The 14,248-nt window shown below is 37.5% G+C and overlaps 1 protein-coding gene across 1 annotated transcript in view; it reads left to right on the plus strand.

Moving 5' to 3' along the window:
* The first annotated feature begins 1,829 nt into the window (after nucleotides 1–1,829).
* LOC144688508 (myelin transcription factor 1-like) overlaps nucleotides 1,830–14,248 on the plus strand; it is a 79,564-nt gene continuing 67,145 nt past the window's right edge. Inside the window, exons 1-4 of the mRNA XM_078555166.1 lie at nucleotides 1,830–2,080; nucleotides 9,709–9,815; nucleotides 12,345–12,399; nucleotides 12,810–12,840. Of these exons, the coding sequence (XP_078411292.1) occupies nucleotides 12,345–12,399; nucleotides 12,810–12,840 (86 nt within the window). The 5' untranslated portion in view covers nucleotides 1,830–2,080; nucleotides 9,709–9,815. The remainder of the gene's footprint in view (nucleotides 2,081–9,708; nucleotides 9,816–12,344; nucleotides 12,400–12,809; nucleotides 12,841–14,248) is intronic.

Consider the following 14,248-nt stretch of genomic DNA (forward strand, 5'->3'; position numbering starts at 1 on the left):
TTCAGTCCCAGCTGGTAATTGAAGGAGTTGCCTTAATTGATTATGCAAAAAGTTTAACTCAGAACTTGCTCAAAGTAAAACTTCTATTCAGCAGTTGTAGAACTGAAAATAGTTCAGCAATAAGCAGATTCACTTTCATGTCAATTTTTTCAATAAAATGTTTGAAGTATTGATAAAATAACTTTGTTTTTCTAGATATATAAACTCTTTTACTATTACAATATTGTGCAAAATGTTCATGTTTAGCTACTTTATTGTAGAAAAGGTTAGGAAACCCAGTTGGAAAAGTAGCAGATTAATGAGAGTTGTTCAAAAGAGCACAGTCGTTTTACTTTCCAAGACAACTCCACTTCTGAACTGTTAACTTAAAATGTATAAGCCTAAAAATTACTACTGATGAAGTTATTGTATGAATGCTTAAAATGCTCAAATCAAATTGCTGTCTCTCTCTCTCTTTCTCTGTATTTTAACAGAAGTATTAGTCCAGTTATTGTAAATATTATTTAGTTAAAAGTATTGATATAATCATACAATAACCAGTCAAAAAACCTTGGGTATCTTGAGTTTTTGAAAAGTTAGGAATTGCATGGCAGCTTTTCAACAAATCTTCATAAACTACTTTTACTAGTGTTTTTACTATAACTCTTCAATAATTGATATATATTAATATTTATACTTTCTCTTTGGCAATATTTCTGAAATTGAAGTCATGTTTACAGTAGCAAATTGAGGTTTGTGCAGGAAATAGAAATCTCTGGAGCTGACTGAAGTGCTGAACCATGTTTTTGTCCTGCACTGATCATACAGACTGAAGGGAGCTGTCCAAGGTGTCTATCTTGTAGAACTTCTCGTATAGGGATCCTTGTTTAAAAAAAACTTATACATAACCCGTCTAGTTTAGTTGATAAAATGATAAGGTTTACTGATTGTGTTGTAATTATTTTAATTTAAATCCATGACTCACTTCAGATTCCTTCCTAAATGAGATTTTTTTTGTGAAAATGTGTACTTTTTCTCTCTGTGCTATTGTTCAACAGTGGTTTGTTTAATTGCACAGCTAGTAGTACTAATGTGAGTTAAAAGTATATTGTAGGAAACCAAAGTTTTCTTGCATCTAGAGATGTCCTTTGGTTGAGGCTTGCCTCTGTGCTTAGTGCTTTGTGGTCTCTGTTAGTTGTTTGTTTCTTTGTTATTCTTTTAAAAATGGCATGATACAGCTGATCCACACCAGACACTGCTGATTGATTTCAGCCATAATGCATAACAAAAGAAGTGCAATGTATAATACTGCCTGGTGCTTTGAGATAAGAATTTAATAGAATTTTGGCAAGAGGAGATTGGCTTGTAGGAGCTTACTATATGCACAACCTGGTAAAGTGAGATAGAAAATGACATTTGAATGCAAATCTCAAATGATCTTAATGAATGGCTGCTGTCCTTTGCCTCTAATAAGGTTTGAAGCCAACAAAGGAAGTAGCTTTGATAACCTAGGGCATCTGTCATATCCTGGGCCGCTTACAGTGTTTCTAATAGGAATCCTAGGACTCTACCACAAGTATGGTTAGAGGGGGGGAGGTTGACAGTTGTGACATTAACAAGCTTTTAGTTCAAAGCATAAATTAAAGTAAGTAATCTTACCCATTAAATTTTAATCAGATTGGGTGCATTAACCAGTGGTGTTTAGTGTTCCTTTTTTACACAGTAGGTGCAGGAATATTTGAAACTATAGTTCTGAAATGTTTAAATTTCAAGGACCACCTATTAGATAGTATACAGTAAATTCATTTCTCCTCATAGAGTAAACAGATATATTGCAACCCCAAGGGTTTATGGGTAGTGTATTTACACAGAAAATGCATCAAGCCTTCTCTGCCATCTAACTAATGAGACTGGTCATTAAGTAAATGACACACAGCCTTTAGCAGGCTTATACGACACACTGGAGTATCAAATATTTAATTCAACCACCACATGTCTCATACTCCGTTGTGGACTGCCGTGGCCCAGCCCCTGCTGTAGATTTCATTATTGCTTTCCGTGATGTCATTTCACCGAGGTGGACAATAGCTGTGGGGAAAAGGTAAGTCAATATTAATGTTCTCCTCCTGACAAAGGAAGACAAAGCTTGTGTTCTTGCCCTCTGTTGAAGTCTGATGAATATAACTGAAACTGCTTGTCCTGCCTTGTTGGGAAAAACTATTTGTTTAACTGGGACAGCTTGGAGAGAGCTTAATTTACAGCTACATCCAGTATGTTGTTGGATCTCTTCTGTTCTCTAAGCTTTGTACGGACACAGCTGATCTGTTTGTCAATAGAAGCCACTTCAGGTTGAATTTACATCACTTTAACTGTATCTCGTGAACCTTCCTTTCCTCATCTGTTTCCTTCATCGTCATCTTCCATATGGTGATTTTAATTTTGGAAACAATGACCAACACATACTAATTCCAGAATTACCCTCTTGGCGAAGTTGATCTGTGCACTCTAAAGTAAAAAAGGATTGTGGTGCCGTTTTGATATGTCAGCTGTTTGTTTGAACTGGTAGGCTCTTGATGCTACAAAAACTATATAACACGATGATAACTTGCTTAGGTTCGAAATCAAGGCTGACTTTTTGATGTTCTTTCTGTAAAGGACTTTTGCATTTGATAAATTGGGTCTACCAGTGAGATTATTTTTCAAAAAAAAACAGAGTAGTAGAGATCTCAGATAAACCTTGAGTTCCAGTGTTGGATTTGCTCCTTGTTTCTCTGTGTTTTCTACTTTGATTCCTTGCTCTTGGAGAACTCATTCTGTGTGATTTAAGCAGGATAGTAACATCTATTCAAATAATAATTCATGAAAAGATTCTGAATTTCTGTTGTAGTATTTCAAAAGAAAAACTCCTTGGGGAATTAAGGCTTGAATTTAGAAAAATCTTGGGCAATCACACAAGAATTTAACTTAGTTGATATACATTTCCTGCTTCATAATATTGCAAAACTAATACATTTATAAATAAGATGTATTATAACTTACCACAGGCTTTAGTTAGCTACCCCAATTTTATTTTGATACCTTAAAGTTTCACTTTTCACATGAACTTTAAACAATATTTTATACACTCTGATAAACTGCAATCACATTCTTTCAAACATGCAATACAAAATAAGTAATTTCATCAAAAAAATCATGGTTTAAGTTGTAAGTCCTGTTAATTTACTGCTTTTTAGCAAAGTGCAAAATTCTAGCTAAGTGCTATTTTGTTCTAGTGTTAAAAAACAAAGACTGCTTTTATGTGGAAGCCTTGCTTGAAGTTAAATAGCTTGAATACTTCCAATCTCCTAATTGTTTTGTATTTTAGTTCGAAGCCATTTGGCAGACTGTTTACGATGCCGACAGATAATTTGGTGGTAGGTGTTTTCTGGGACCAGCTTTGCACAGATTTGTTTGCATGATTTGTGAGAAAGTGCTGATTTCTATCATTGATTACACAGTGACAGGAACAGGTGACTTGCTAATAAAGACCTGGAATAAAAGCAATTAGCTGTGAGAAAAGAACAGCTGTTTCAAGCAGCTCCTTGCTTCTCAGAGAACATGGTCAATAATCGGTGAAAAAAATACTTCACCTATAGAAACAAATCCTATCATTGCAGCAAAGAGAAGAAGCCCATTATTCCCATTAAACCGCCTGTGCATTTGTTATATTATAATTAACAAATTCGTTTCCTAAAACCACATAATTTGTGAATTTGTTTTTAGGGATTTTCGTATGTTTTTTTGGGGCTGTATGATAGAAAAGCCTTCCTAAAACGATCATTATACAGAGGGATTCACTAACAGTCATGTACAAGTATTGAAACTGCTTTACACCTTATACCGCAATGAGAAAATAACCGTGTAACAAAGTTTTATCAAAGCTGTTTGAGTATTATTGAAGATTAGATCCTTCAGTTCTAATTTGAAATAATAATTACACTGACACTGTTTAAAAAAAAATTCAAATACGGGATGAAGTGTAAAACATGTGTTGTACTGTATATCTCCTGCAAGCTGTAAAGGGGCCATTTACATTTGTAAGAAAGGAATCACGTGGTTTCTGTAAGTGTAGTCAGCAGGAAGCCTTTGTTTAACCTCACCACACTTGTCACATTTCAAATTGAAATCTGCTGAACATGAGAAGAGTCACAAAGGATTCATTTTTAAATGTGTATGCAATTGGTCATTTATTTTTAATTTGATCTAGTGATTTGTATATAAATGTTATTATGTTCAGCTGGTAAAAGTTTTTTCTTATATATATTAAAACTTCAACTAGCTAAGCATACTAACTTTTATATATGCACACACATACATATATATATAGATATATATACACACACACATAGACTATGCACTACAGTGTAAATGGAACAACCTAGGGAACTACTATGTGTGTCAGGTAGCCACCTAAGAAGCTTGATTTTATAGATTTTGTGCAGGTTAATACTGATCACAGCAAGCAAACTAGAAGATTTGAACATTATTTATCTCAAACTGAACAGCCAAGATTCCTTAAATCTTGGCATTGCTTTTGCTGGTCTCAGGATTAATACTGTACACATTCCTCCTAATGTCGCAGCATTTTAAATAAAATCAAACTATAATGTTTCCTGTTTTATAATGAGTATTTTTTAGCTCTTCACAGGATTTTAAAAATCACATGTCCAACATTTAGTCCAAAAATTCCAAAAAAAGCAGAAACCAAGGGCCCCCCCGCCATGGTGATTTTGGCGATGGGGTGGCATTTAATCGGGTGGAAGGGTGGCAGCTGAAGCCCGTGAATGGTCTTCCTGCCACCTCTAATTGAGGCCCTTAAGTGGGCAATTAACGCCCATTTAAGGGTCTTATTCTACCACCGCTGGTATTCACCCAGCAGCAGGTGGGGACTTGTCATGCGGGGAGTCTGACAAGCAAACCTTGCTTACAGGCTCAGGGGCAGGGGTGGGGGAGTCCCTCGTTCAAAGGCACTAGTGCCTGATCGAGGGATCCGGCATCGGGAAGTGGCAGGGGGTCCACTGAACGCCATCCTCTGCCCTTGCTGTCAATCCTTCCCTAGCGATAACCTCAGCCCCCACCATCACTCACCTCAATCCGAGGTCTCAGATGGGTATAATACTGATAGAAGCCACTGCCTCCCCAGTGGTGCTGCCAAAGCTTCTGATTGGCTGGCAGCTCTTGGAGGGTGGGAATTCCGCACCACCACCCCCACCCCCCCCACCATGGTCCTTGATCCCAGGGAAGGCTCACTGCTGCCCAGTTAAGTGCCCGATTGGTGCTTAATTTGTTTGCCTTTCCTGTAAAGAGGCAAAGCGGTGCTCTTGCCTACCACCTCCATTAATTATCGCCCTAAGTTTGTGGTTTGCTGCACTGACAGACAAAGTCTTCCAATTTGTCAGGATGAATTTGCTGATGTTGCCTACTAAAATGATAAAATTATAAAACAGCGACTGTGCAGGATAAGAGAAAATAGATAACTGTGAAGAAAAGCAAGATAGAAAAAGCTACTGTTACTGTATTTCCATGTAATGATGTAGTTTATTTCACCAAAATTTAATCTCTATTGACTAGTCATTGGACAACAAACCTGTATAGCATGCAATTGTGTGTTTCATTGTTTATGCACTTTGGTTGTGAGTGTGGTATAATACATTGTGGTATAGTGCATTGTTAATTGGAGCTGTAAGTTCAGTAAGTGGACTTCAGCTCAGTGCAGATGTCTGAATCCCTAAATTACCAAAATGTAAATCAATACATTCCAAAACCATGTTGCACAATGGGAAGATTATATGCAAGGATATAACCATCCTCAGTGCTGATTGGGAGTCTAAAATGGTCATTAGTTGTTCACTGTTGTAGTGTATATAACATGCTGTGCTTAAATACAGCTCAAAAGTGGTGTAGACCTAACATACATGGTGACATATTCAGTAAGGTACAAATCAGAAACACTTTTTAAATACCTGTGCTGCAAGTTTTACAGAAACCTGCCTTACCTTTGCACTGCAATTAAAAATACTGAATTGATTCAAATTGGAGAGTAAATTATATTATTAATAAGGATTAGGATTGAACAATATGGAATAGTTCATTGTCAACAAGAAGTTTAAGATCTTGAGTTAAATGTTGTAAAATTGGATAAGGCACAACTTGTTTAATTGTTGTTGGTGTTCACATTTGTGCAAGAGGTAGTTATCAGCTGCGTCCTACTCCTTTCTTGTTTTCTGGGAAAAAGAACAGATGGAGTTGCAGCCAAGATCACTGCTGCACCCAGAAAATAACCATATGCAGTGCATAAGGAGTGATTTCTGGAAAAGTGGTTTACCCTGGGGAGAAAAAGTTGGTGGAGATTTTCACATGGGAAATAAGTAAAGAAGAAGGATATGTAATTATTTATACACATAACACAGCCCATTGAATGTGTACGAAATGGAGGAGAAAGTAGCGCTCCATGTTTAGTGGATCACATACTGATAATGTGATAATGTTATAACAAATTACAACAATAATACTATGCTTACTTTTGGAACAAATTAGATTGTTTCTGGGCAAACGTCATACATTTATACTCAGCAACCCTGTCAACTGATTGTTTTTAAGATATATCAGTTAACAGATTCTGTGTATAGAATTTCAATCAATTAAATGAAAAATGACCATTGAGGTAATTGCTATCATTTAAGAAAGGCAAAAGCATTTATATTTTTGCTAGTTACCAATATCCACTGATCTGTGGGTTTCATGACATAAAGAGCCAAATCAAGGAATACTGCAAAAACATACAATATAAGTAACCCTTGAAAATTGTTTAACCCCATATAAGAAAAAGGTTTTTTTTTAGTCAGCATAAACCAATGGAGCTAAATTCTAAATGTATGGAATCATGGATTGTGATCACCAAACTGATAAATGGCACAGAATAAAAATAGAATTTAATGTCACTGATTAGAATAGCGGTCCTGGATATCAACAAAGGACACAAACAAACTACTCTGCTAAAATAGAATAAATAGAACATGTTCATTTCACTATGCAGCAAAACTTTGGACACCCATTAAATTCTCAAATTACTGTCAACCTGTCAAGCCTCACCATTTTCGTAGTGAGAGTAGCACTTTTAAATTAGAAAATCTGTAACCTGTTTTGAAGTTTCATCATAAAGAAACAGCTTCAGTAAATTCAGACAAGCTTGAATGTCACCCTGGGCTGAGAGTTGAACTGATAATGTCCTGGTAGGAGTGCAATGCTGCTATCAAGTGACCTCTCAGTTTAACTGTTTCAAAGAAAATGCAAGCTCAAGTCCTGTATCAATTACTTTGGAAGTATTTCTTATTTGAATAGGTGCTGACTGAAAGACTAGTAAACATGAATTTTAAACTGTTTCTTTTCTTGCCAATTTAAGTGATATGTATTTATCTGATCACAGTCCCTTATTTATAATTGCAAATAAATGGACAAGGTAATCAGAGCTACAGTGGTTTTTAACCAATAAAACACAGCTTCTGATGTCTGAGCTACATCTTGCAAGGTTAGAGATTGAGTCAATAGTATGGTTTCCATTTTTATATTCTTTCAAATCGGCTCATTTTTGGTTTGGGAAGAGATACAGAAATAACATTTTATTTTGATTTTTTTAAAGCAGGAGAAAATATTGCAAATCAGTTTTCTGTCTACAACAGGATGATTTATAATAACTCCCTATGTACTACTGCAGATACTGGATAGATAAACAAAGTTTGCTGAATCTTTCCTTTCTTCTGTCTAAAAGTTTGTTGATGCTTGGTTTGTCAACTTGGCTCATGAAAAACCTGGAGAAGCAAATCTGTCAGCAAGGGCTAGGAAGTGATGAAGGACACTTCGAATTTCTTGTCTTTCTTCCAATTCAACTATGCTTGCAGTGTATAAGACGCCTGCAAACAGCTCTCCCTTAGGGTTCAGGAGAAATAGATGTGAAATAGAAGAGTTTACTCTGACCCACATGCAAATTTCAAGATCAGGCTGTGCCACCAATTTGAGTCAAAAGGGGAACAATTGTAGGGAAGGCAACAATCTTGCCCCCCACCCCCCCCCCCCCCAAACCATTAAGTACTCTTGAGAAGGAGCCAGCCTCAGAGTGCACATGCCTCTTTACCAAAGTCCCTCACTTGAGGACTTAGATGAACCAGTTGGAGATGATTATGCGTGGTAAGTGGCCCTGAACTTGGAAATCAGGAACATTAAAGATGACTGGCATGTCACAAGCTGCTCCTTGCATGTTAAACTCCACTACACTGATGCAGCTGTCTGTCATATACCTTATGAGAGAACTCTCAGACTTGAGATAACAACTGCTGGAAAGTGTTACCTACAGATATATGATTAGGTTAGACAAACAACTGCTGCTGAAGTTCCACATCTCTGGTGAAGCCTTTGTTCCATGGTATGTATCCATGCTATGGTAGGAAGATGGTGGAAATGTGCTCCAAATTTTATGGCGGAGTTATGGTGCTCATCAAGCCACTCTTAAGGAGACCCTAGTGCATGTTAACCAGTTAGCAGGACTCATACCTGCACTTATCAGTTGTCTAGTGACCAGCTCAAGACTTTAGGAGGAAGAAGGTGGGATCTGTATGAGGTTGTAGTGCCTCTAAGTAAATATAGCTGCCGATGGAAGTTCAGAACTCTGTGGCAGATTCATTAGTCCAGTACTTAACTTATGCATGTCCTTAGTACCTAAGATGCCATTGATTGACCTGACAACCTGGTTTATTAATGAAACCTGGAAGAAGAGCCTTGTCACTGAAGTCTGAGATTCTTCCCATTTGTTTCCAAAGACCCTGCAAGTCAAAGCCTTAATTGCTAAGGTGGTCTTGCCATTGCTCTATGCTAGTAGATTATGTGATCTTAACTTGCTAAATTGCAACAGTATCCATACACACAGTTAAATGTCCCTAAACTTTTGCTCTGCCAACTTGCATCAAAGTTTTCTGGATTTGCATATGTGCTGTAAGTCCTTACTGCAAGAGAGCTGTTCACTCCATCTCAGGCAAATAGAAACTTGTATGGATTTATCGATAACTTGTATTTGACTCTTAAGCATGGTGCTAGGTTTCTGCATATGTTGGACATTCAACTGTCCAAAGGAAAAATGTCAAATATGCTTTCTGCCACCAGCAACTTGCAAAATAACTAGCACAGCAACCAATCTCGCAGCTTTTACAGAGTTCCATGTAGCGAAAAAAACTTCTGAAAACCTTCAGTTTAATCCAAATATATTTTGTAGCGTTTCATCTCCGTAACATTTTTACTTTGAATTATGACTGCCTTGCCTGTTGCAAGATACAATTACAATAGAGGAATGCATATTGTAGAATTTTGTCGCATAACTGTCAAATCATGTGAGTAAGTTACTAGTAAACGTTATTGCTTGATATAGATTTAAAATGCTATTTCAATCATTTGTACAATGAGCTGGAAAAATAATTAAAAAGAGATGAGTGATCTCATTAATATTATGCAGGATTCATGGGGTAGCAGCTGTGCCATGATGGCCAAATAGATAGTTTGCATGTTACTTACCATACACTAAGCATGTTTCTCTTATGAAGCTTGGCAAGTTTTCAAAATGTGTTCAAGTTGACTGTAAATTGTCTTTTGAGCAGTTATGTGGTGCTTTTTTTCTTTAAAAAAATCTTACTTTAAATCACACAGAAAATGAATTTAGAGGTGAGCTGCTGAATCAAACTTGGACTCAAGGAAGTACTGAAAAGCTCAGAACTTGTGAAACACCCAGTAACCTGCATAACAAACACACCAAGGTGACAAAAAGGTTTCCACTCTCTCAGTGAAACATTTGCTGTAGTCATGTTATAAATAATAGTAGAACTCTGCAATGGCCCCAGCTGCAGCTGGTGCACTCCAATGCCTAAACACTATAAATATGATAACATATCGTATACATATTGCATATAATATGCCTAGTTCCCAGCAAACTGCTCCACATACTTGCTTTAGAGTTATATTCAGAATAGCAATCTGAGAATTATTGCATCTGCAGTTCTAACTCCTGTACATAATGTAGAACCAGAGCACACTTAAAATTATGAAAGTTTAAAATTTAGGATCCTGATTTCCTACATCCATTAGCGTATTATTTCCCATGGTCATTTGTTAATTTCAAATTTATGTTTTTATTCTCTATTTTCCCACAGCCACCTAAAAAAGGAAAATCAGTAGAATTAGATATGTAAGTTAATTTAAGTGGGATGCTACAGCACATTAAATCAATAGATCACTTCCTGCAAAGTAGCAGAATTTAAAAGACCAAAGAGTGTCTATATCTAGAAAGTCTGTGGCCTCAAATTACTAATACTGCAGCACATATAAACACTTATGACCTATGGAGCACTTCAATATAAAACCTTCATTAACAATCATCCTTCTCAAACCTTCTTTGCCTCTTTTCTGTTAAAATTCAGGGAAGGAATACTATCTTATTATTTGTTTCTGCCAGATCAACACATAGATATAAATTTAACAGATCGTGTGTACTACACAGAGTTTCATGTGGCATCTATTTTAATAATTTATTTGCTGAAAGCAGCAATTGCCAAGTCATCGTACATATAATTTGCATTGCTGCCAAATTCCAAATGTATGTGAATAAAATGCTAAACAGGGATTTAGCTGAACTTAGGCCTCCATAATGAAAAGTAACATGTCTATTGTGAAAAAAGCTTCTGCAATCATGGGATTGCTGAAGTCCTGTATATTGAAAGCCTAATAAATAGAATTGCAGCCTGTCCCACACCTGCTCCACTGCAAATGCAGTAAGTGCAAGCCATGTTACCAATGGGAATTTACACTAAAAATAGAAATTAATTGTGTTTCTGGTATTGCTGAAGTGATAATACAGCATTACATCTTTCAGTCTTTAATATAACATATAACATAACGTTAACGTATGCCATGTCCACAAAAATCAAGATAAATCCAACACGGCCAATTGCCACCCCATCAGTCTACTCTTGATCATCAGTAAAGTGATGGAAGGGGTCATCAATAGTGCTATCAAGTGACATTTACTCAGCAACAACCTGCTCACTGATGCTCAGTTTAGGTTCCACCAGAGCCATTCAGCCCTTGACCTCATTACAGCCTTGGTCCAAACATGGACAAAAGAGCTGAACTCAAGAGGTAGGGGAGAATGACTGCCCTTGACATCAAGGAAGCATTTCACCGAGTGTGTTATCAAGGAACCCTGGCAAAGCCAGAGTCAATAAGAATCAGAGGAAAACTCTCACTGGTTGGAGTCATACCTGGTGCAAAGGAAGATGGTTGTGGTTGTTGGAGGTCAATCATCTCAGTCCTGGGACATTGCTGCAGGAGTTCCTCGGGGTAGTGCCTTAGGCCCAACCATCTTCTGCTGCTTCATCAATGACCTTCTTCCATTATAAGGTCAGAAGTAGGGATGTTTGCTGATGATTGCACAATGTTCAGCACCATTCACGACTCCTCAGATACTGAAGCAGTCCGTGTCCATGTGCAGCAAGTGCTGAACAATATACATGCTTGGACTGAGAAGTGGCAAGTAACATTCATGTCACACAAGTGCCAGGCAATGACCATCTCCAACAAGAAAGAATCCAACCATCTCCCCTTGATATTCAATGGCAATAAGAAGATGACTCACCACCACTTTCTCAAAGGCAATTAGGGATGGGAAATAAATGCTGGCTTGGCCAGGGACACCCACATCCCATGAACGAATATAAAATAAAATTAACCAATCTTAAATATATCAGTTATTTTGAATAATATAGCCTGAAACTTACTATCAATGATGTTATCATAAAAATATGTTGATGCCATACCTTCAGCTATAGATCTCAAGCTGTAGAATTTCTCATTTGCTCCTCCACCATCTTCTCCTCCTTTTTATCCCTCATTAAAATCGACGACTAGGTCCAAGTTTTTTATCACTACTTCTAATGTCTATTTTGTGGGCTCAAGATCCTTTTTTGCCTGATTATACCTCTGTGAAGTTCCATGTGATATTTTAGACATTAAAGGCAACTTGTTGCCATTGTTTGTATCAAATTCCTCTTTCTGCTATTTTGGCAGATGAATAGATTAAAATAAATTGGTTGATGGCTCCATTCAAATAGTGGAGAGAGGATTTTGGTATGAGTTTCTTAAGCATTTATACCATAATAATTTAGAATAAATACTACAGTAATTTCTCTTTTATGTCTTTGGAAACCGATCTGATCATGCTTAATATAAGCTGCGCATATTTGAGGCAAATTAAACCTACAGTCCATTAACTGCAATTTTTCGTTTTACAGATGAACCAAGATGTTGATGAAAAGAGGCTGCGCACCCGCTCAAAGGGAATCAGGAGTAAGCATAACTACCTTTCACTTTCTATTATGTTTTGGTAATCACTGATAGTTTACTGGAATGTTTTGCAATAATTTTGCTGCTAATTTTATTACTGCAAGTTCACTAACCAATGCAGGTACAATGTAATTTAGTACAACTGACCTTATAATACCCTGTAAAACCTATATATACTGATGCTGCATTTTCCATCATGCTTTGTAATGCAATAGCCTATTGCATAGATTTATCCATCTATTTCAGTGTTACTCTTGTGGTACTATGTTTGAAACTTTGCTGCATGATTAAGTTTAAATTTCGGTTACATCACATATATTGTATGATGGTTCATTAGCACCAATGTTTGATATCAAACGCCTCTCAAAACTGAGTCATGGTTATTCACTGTTCTTTTTCATCAAATTGCCCAGTACCCGTGGAACCTGTCGGACAGGATGTAAGGTACGATGAATTCTTAATATTCAATTGGACTTTAGCTTGTTACATTTTTCAAGTCTCGTTAAGATTGTTTCTGAATAGTCATGGGAGAGGTTTACACTGGTCCTGCCAGGCAGAAATAGGCAAATACATCAAGATAATCATGAAAGCCTTATTGTCCTGTTCCCAATCCTTTTTTTCATTCTTTCATGGGGTGTGGGCGTCACTGGTGAGGCTAGCATTTATTGCCCATTCCTAATTGCCCTTGAGAAGGAGCTAATGAGTCACCTTCTTGAACTGCTGCAGTCCATGTTGTGTAGGTACACCCAGGGTGCTGTTAGGAAGGGAGTTCCAGGATTTTGACCCAGCAATGGTGAAGCAATGGCAATGTAGTTCCAAGTCAGGGTGGTGTGTGCCTTAGAAGGGAACTTGCAGGTGGTGGTGTTCCCATGCATCTACTGCCCTTGTCCTTCTAGGAGGTAGGGGTTCACAGGTTTGGAAGGTGCTGTGAAAGGAATTTTGGCTAGTTGCTGCAGTGCATATTGTAGATAGTAGTAACTGCTGCTTCTGTGCAACAATGGTGGAGCAAGTGAATGTTTAAGGTCGTGGATGGGGCGCCAATAAAGTGAGCTGCTTTGTCCTGGATGGTGTCCAGCTTCTTGAGTGTTGTTGGAGTAGCACTCATTCAGGAAAGTGGAGAGTTTTCCATCACACTCCTGAATTGTGCCTTGTAGATGGTGGACAGGCTTTGGGGAACTAAGAGGTGAGTTACTCGTCAGAGAATACCCAACCTCTGACCTGTTCTTCTAGCCACAGTATTTATATAGCTGGCCCAGTTCAGCTTCTGATGAATGGTAACCCCAAGGATGTCAATAATGGGGGCTTCAATTTGGTTAGATTTTCTCTCTAATCCAGCAAATTCGTCCAAGCTCCATAAGAATAATGTAGGTCATTGCCACCCTGGCACCCCACCAAGCCTTCAACCACTCAGTCACCCTCTTCTCCCTGCCCCAGGACCTACATTTCAGTTGGATGAGTTGCCCTCTGGGTTACCTAATCTTACATAACCCTGAGCTGGCAAACTACAACGTTGCATGTTTAGTGCCTGGAGCTCAACAGCAGCAGAATAATGAAGCCTGGCCCTCAAAATGGACTGGATCTTCTGCTGGCACCATTGGATAGCAGGCTAGTTAAAAACTATACCTATCGTTCTAGACCAATGTTGTCCGCTCTCAGGATAAAAAGTCTATTATACGTATAAAGATAAGTGCTGTACACTGAGAAGGAAAAAAACCTGGAAACAATAAAAGCCCGGTTTCTTCAATAACACTTTGGTAAGATTTTATTCTGTGATGTTTTAAATCTGAAAAATTCATCTTGTTAGCATGATTATGGCTTGTCAAAATATAAATTCAAACAGCGATATGGGTGG

This window comes from Cetorhinus maximus, chromosome 13 (genome assembly GCF_964194155.1).
Source record: "Cetorhinus maximus chromosome 13, sCetMax3.hap1.1, whole genome shotgun sequence".
Lineage (NCBI taxonomy): Eukaryota > Metazoa > Chordata > Chondrichthyes > Lamniformes > Cetorhinidae > Cetorhinus > Cetorhinus maximus.